The 6,412-nt window shown below is 45.3% G+C and overlaps 1 protein-coding gene across 1 annotated transcript in view; it reads left to right on the top strand.

The window, feature by feature from the left end:
- The window catches only part of zfpm1 (zinc finger protein, FOG family member 1), a gene marked incomplete at both ends in the record, with an annotated part of 77,498 nt that overhangs the window by 63,751 nt on the left and 7,335 nt on the right, over positions 1–6,412 (top strand). Inside the window, one exon of the mRNA XM_079265673.1 lies at positions 6,203–6,305. Coding sequence (XP_079121799.1) covers positions 6,203–6,305 — 103 coding nt within the window. The remainder of the gene's footprint in view (positions 1–6,202; positions 6,306–6,412) is intronic.

A 6,412-nucleotide genomic window follows, 5' to 3' on the forward strand; every position in this document is an offset into this window, starting at 1 on the left:
AACGCGAACATGTGATGTAGATACACTTCTATTAATAACATGACCATGTGATGTAGATACACTTCTATGAATAACATGAACATCTGATGTAGATACACTTCTATGAATAACATGAACATCTGATGTAGATACACTTATATTAATAACGCGAACATGTGATGTAGATACACTTCTATTAATAACGCGAACATGTGATGTAGATACACTTCTATTAATAACACGAACATGTGATGTAGATACACTTCTATTAATAACGCGAACATGTGATGTAGATACACTTCTATTAATAACACGAACATCTGATGTAGATACACTTCTATTAATAACACGAACATCTGATGTAGATACACTTCTATTAAGAACATGAACATTTGATGTAGATACACATTCAGCACACAGAGAGGAATGAAAGAGGAACGTTTGGTGAATGTAAGAGATTCATCATCAGAGTCTGAGAACAAACTCATTGAGAGGAAACGTCCTTAAAGAGATGTTTAGTTCCATTACAGACATTTAGAGACTCTACAGGTGAATAGAGTCACACACTCATAGATATCGCATGAAACTTCACCACTTCATCACTCACATTAAGACGAGGATTTACTGTAGTACAAGTTTTCTGAAATGTTAAGTTGAGATATGCAGATGAGATATTATGTAATGGTAACTGTTGGTGAATTTAGGAGAAATCTACAGACAGAGTAGTAAACTAAACTCCTACATGTGCAGTTTGGATGTTTTCTCTACACTAGTCTGAAAGAAGACGTGTTATAGAAGAACATGTTACAGTTCATGTTCAACTTTTGAAAAATGCTCCCATTTGTCATATCATTGCTAGAATATTTAATTCAGATACTTTTGTTTCCAGACAGGGACGACCTGTTGTCCAGATATCAGCTCAGTTAAAGTGTAGAAACCAGAGTTAAAACATCTGTAATATCTTATGACACTTTTGGGCAAGAAAGGACTTTGAAATTGAAACGCATGAAAAAGTTGTGTAATGTAACAGCAGGGCCGCCTGCTTGGGTTGAGTTTAAAGCGACCTGTTGAGTGCGACAGCAGCAACACTGGAGCAGGACACATCATCATGTCACCTCTGACCCTGACAGACTGGATGTGCTCAGTCAGTCTGGTGTGAGGCCTCTCAGGTCCAGCACTGAGGGGATGCTGCCTCCTGGTGGACACTGATCAGAATCAGAATCAGAAACCGTTTATTGCCATCGTATGTTGAACATACAAGGAATTTGACATGACGGGAGGTGCGTAACATTTAACAACAACCAACAACAATCAACAATGCAAAGTAGAACAAATTAAATTGACAGAAAATATAAGATAAAGTAAAATATAATCAAGTGCAATATAAGATAAAGTGAAATATAAAATAAAGTGAAGTCGAGTGCACAAGCGGACAGGTAACAGGACTATAAACCAGTGAGATGAAGTGTAGTGTGAAAGTGTCCAGTGTGATAGAAGGGATGTGCGGGGGAGTGACCGGTGGGAAATTGTCCTGGGGTTGACAGAGTCAGTGGGGGTCCCGGGCTCTGTTAATGAGCCCGACTGCCGACGGGAAGAAACTGTTCATGTGTCGTGAGGTCTTGGTCCTGATGGACCTCAGCCTCCTACCAGATGGAAGGGGCACAAACAGTTTATGTCCAGCTTGAGAGGGGTCAGCTATAATCCTTCTTGCTCGCTTCAGGGTTCTTGAAGAGAACAAGTCCTGGAGGGACGGCAGATTGCAGCCAATCACCTTCTCAGCAGAGCGAATGATGCGCTGCAGTCTGACCTTGTCCTTGGCAGTGGCTGCAGCGTACCAGACCGTGATGGAGGAGCAGAGGATGGACTCAATGATGGCTCTGTAGAAATGCACCAACATTGTCTTTGGCAGGTTGAACTTCTTCAGCTGCCTCAGGAAGTACATCCTCTGCTGAGCCTTCTTGGTGATGGAGCTGATGTTCAGCTCCCACTCGAGGTCCTGGGATATGATGGAGCCCAGGAAGAGGAAGGACTCCACCACGTTGACGGGGGAGCGACACACAGTGATGGGGGCTGGTGGGGCTGCGTTCTTCCTGAAATCCACAACCATCTCCACTGTCTTTAGAGCGTTGAGCTCTAGGTTGTTCAACCTGCACCAGGTCACCAGATGGTCAGTCTCCCACCTGTAGGCGGACTCATCCCCACCAGAGATGAGTCCAATGAGGGTGGTGTCATCCGCGAACTTCAGGAGCTTGACGGACTGGTGACTGGAGGTGCAGCTGTTGGTGTACAGGGAGAAGAGAAGAGGGGAAAGAACGCAGCCTTGGGGGGAACCGGTGCTGATGGTCCTGGAGGATGAGACGTGCTTTCCCAGCTTCACGTGCTGCTTCCTGTCAGACAGGAAGTCTGTGATCCACTTGCAGGTGGAGTCGGGCACCTGCAGCTGGGAGAGCTTGCTATGCAGCAGAGACGGGATGATGGTATTGAAAGCAGAGCTGAAGTCCACAAACAGGATCCTGGCGTAGGTTCCTGGGGAGTCCAGATGCTGGAGGATGAAGTGATGGGCCAAGTTGACTGCGTCATCCACAGATCTGTTGGCTCTGTAGGCGAACTGCAGGCGGTCCAGGAGTGGGTCAGTGAGGGTTTTTAGGTGAGACAGGACAAGGTGCTCAAAAGACTTCATGACCACAGAGGTCAGGGCGACGGGCCTGTAGTCACTAAGTCCTGTGATCCTTGGTTTTTTAGGGACAGGGATGATGGTGGAGACCTTGAAGCAGGCTGGTACGTGGCATGTCTCCAGGGAGGTGTTGAAAATGTCTGTAAACACCGGAGACAGCTGGTCAGCACAATACTTCAGGGTGGAGGGGGATGAGTACTGCATCACAGACTGAGCCATTGCATGAACATCATACATTTTATTCTTTCATCTTTTAAATAGTTGAGTTAGTTGTGTTCAATATCAGATAAGAAAGGAAGAAGCACAGAATAGCTGAGCGAAGGAATCGTTTCCTCACTCACTTTCATCTCGTCAGGTATAAGTTTGACCCACAAACACTCAGTGCAGAGCGTCAGCATGTCCCTCTGTGATGAGCCGTGCTGCAACCCCCCCCCAGCAGTGATGGTATTCACAGTGCATGACAGTAATGTTTCATGTCTTCTGTATTCTACCACACTGTTCATGTAGTTGATTGATTTATTCACCAGGGACAGTTCACATTCATCAACATTTCAGTTTCCACCTAAATGTAAATGTGCCCCAGAAGTCTCTGGGCAGGTTATTACCATTGAGTGGCCTAATACTACCGGTACAGTTTAACATTAAACACCGTAGTACAACACTGTACAACACTATACTTGAGATTGCAGTGATCGAGCATGAGCTTATGTTTACCTGTATTCCTGTTTCTCCCATAATGCCCTGCAACCCCAACATGACACCAGTTCACTGAGACACTGTGCAGATGAAGAGGCTGTTGGACTCGTGGCTGTGTTATGAGTATGATGAGACATCTATAGCTCAGAGGAGGGACAGACGGGAAGATATACTCTGATATGCTTCACTGTAGAAGCAGCGGGGCAACTTTCTGCCCTGGTGACATTTAAAGTTGACATTTTAAGCAATCTGCAGTAAAAGCTTTGGTGCGAGTGGCAGCACAGTGTGTGTGTGTGTGTGTGTGTGTGTGTGTGTGTGTGTGTGTGTGTGTGTGTGTGTGTGTGTGTGTGTGTGTGTGTGTGTGTGTGTGTGTGTGTTTCATGGAGACATGGGTAAGCTGTGTCCTGGGAGTGATTGTCAGAGGGAATGCTCCTGGAGCCTCACATGGACAAAGACAAGCTTGTACTTGGTACACACAGGTGTGTGTGTGTATCTGTGTTCTCCCTCCCTCTCTCTCCCTCCCTCTCTCTCCCCCTCTCTCTCTCTCTCTCTCTCTCCCCCTCTCTCCCTCCCTCTCTCTCCCCCTCTCTCTCTCTCTCTCTCCCTCATACCTCCACACGTACAGACACTAGATGTTGGCTCTCTGCTCTTTGTCCAGTGTATTCACCGTGGATCTAATTATGGCGGCCGTCTGAATAGCGGCCCATCAACCTCATCAGATCTTCTTTCTCCTCCTTTTCTTCTCCCACTCTCTCCCGGGGTCTCTCTTCCTCCTTTATTCATCTTCTCCTCTTTTCTTCTCTCTTCTCCTTTATTTCCCTGTGGCTTTGTTCAGCTCGTGCTCCCCTCATTTCCTCATTTCCTTCTTGGGTTGTAATCATCCTCGCTGGCTGAGGCTTTTTTAAATAAATGGCTGTTTGCTGCTGGCCCCACACTGGACAGCACCGCCTGACTGTGTGTTCCCAATTGACAGCAATTAATGCTTTGAGTTCTGTGATTATCATGGTCTGCATAGCAGACAGCAGCCCGGTTAAAGAAGAGAATGAACACTTGAAAGAGACAATGGCATGTATTTTAGAGTTTCATCTGATCTGTTTCCCTTTGAAACAAGTGAACCAATGAACACGGCAGCACGTCAGCACAGTATGATGAACATGTAACGTTTGTATCATCACCATAGATTCATGTCTTTTTCACCACTGGGGTTATTTTCAATGAAATGCGGTTTGGTAAAAATAATTTCGATACGATGCGAAACAGAATATCATTTGTGAAAAGCTCATTTGTTTAAATGTATGGTGGGTTGTAAAGATTAAAAATCTATTTAATGTGAAGCCATCACAGTTCCCAGAGTAAAGGGGGCGGGGCACCGTTAAATATGTTCTAGTCCAAAACACAAAGATATTTACATTTTACATTTTTGCTTGTAAAAATGATTCAATGTTTGAATTGACGAATTAATTCATCAACTAATGGAGTGGTCTCGTGTGACGTCACAGTTTAGCTGTCGGCCATGTTGGAGTACACACAAAGCCACTGGCATGCACGGCTGAGTCGCATAACCTATCGGTGGTGAACTTTTGTGCTGTCTTTGGTTGTGGCAGCAGAGCTGATAGACAAGAAATCATTCTTTCGTTTGCCAGCGGTCATTACACATCAAGGAAATGACACGAAGGAGCTATCCAAGCGACGTCGCGAGAAATGGCTGTCACGCATCTCTCGAGATATAAAGGAATGGAATTTGGCGTACACTAGAGTATGTGCGGATCACTTTATAAGTGGTCAGTGATTTTATTTACAAATTCGTTTGTGAACAGTATTTAATAAAGGAAATATAAATTAAACTTTTACATGAGAAGGTTACCGAAGCTTCATCGGCCCGTGACAGCAGTCGGTACCAGAGACGTGTCGAGCGTGTACAACAGGCGAAACACAGAGATGCAGCCTCAGCATTGCTTGATATGAGTTTAACGTCAGATCATATATATATGTGTGTATATATATATATGTGTGTGGGGGGGGGATGAAGTTAGGAGTTAGTTGAAAGTGAATTCCTACACACACGCACACAATGACGTGCATGTACAATGTAAACAAACACACGTGTCTGTTTGCACTGAGTAAACATTGAATATTGCTAAATATCTGACCAGATCTGTATATATGTACTCTTCCAATGACGAGATGAGAATTGTCGACGACCGTTGCTTTGACGTCTCGGACCCATCCACTGACAAACTGATTATAAGCGTTGAGCCCTTTGTAGCACTCCAGCTCGTCTTTTGTGTAAGGACTCGGGGTGTTCACGAGATACGTGTAGATGTTGGCGTAGTTTACCGATGGAAGATAAGTAGGATCGGCACTGAAACCATCTGCACTCATCGTATAGGGATCCAAGTTACCAATAACCTTCAATTTGGCCAGGTAGCGAACCTTTGATGCACTATCCAGTGATTCAAAGTATTGTATTTTCGCCGCACTTCCTTGCTTACGCGCCGCCATGTAGGTTCTGTATGTACTCCAACATGGCCGACCGACCTCGTAACTAAGGAGATCGTGACGTCGGTGAGACCACTCCATTGTTTCAGCAGTAATGAACCAAGACCTACACTGCTGCTATATTTGACATGATCATAAAACAACCTCATTGACAGTAAAAGTAAGAGGTGTTCTTGCATTGTTCCTGTGCTTCACTGTATAATTCAGCAGTGACTGTGATGAGTCTGACCAACGCTCATCTCCTCTCTGTGTGTGTGTGTGTGTGTGTGTGTGTGTGTGTGTGTGTGTGTGTGTGTGTGTGTGTGTGTGTGTGTGTGTGTGTGTGTGTGTGTGTGTGTGTGTGTGTGTGTGCAGAACTCCAGGTCGACTCTGCTGTGTGAAGATCCAGACTGTTGGATCACTCGGCTCCCTCTGACCTCTGACCTCTCCGCTGCCAACTGTACCATCTCCAGCCAAGGTACAGCCAACAGCTCCAGCATCACGGCCCCTGAATGTGGCTCCTTGTGATTTACAGTATATCCATGTGAACCAGTCATGATGCGTGCTGACTGCCTTGAATGTCGG

This window comes from Melanostigma gelatinosum, assembly GCF_949748355.1.
Source record: "Melanostigma gelatinosum genome assembly, chromosome: 1".
NCBI classification, from domain to species: Eukaryota; Metazoa; Chordata; class Actinopteri; order Perciformes; family Zoarcidae; genus Melanostigma; species Melanostigma gelatinosum.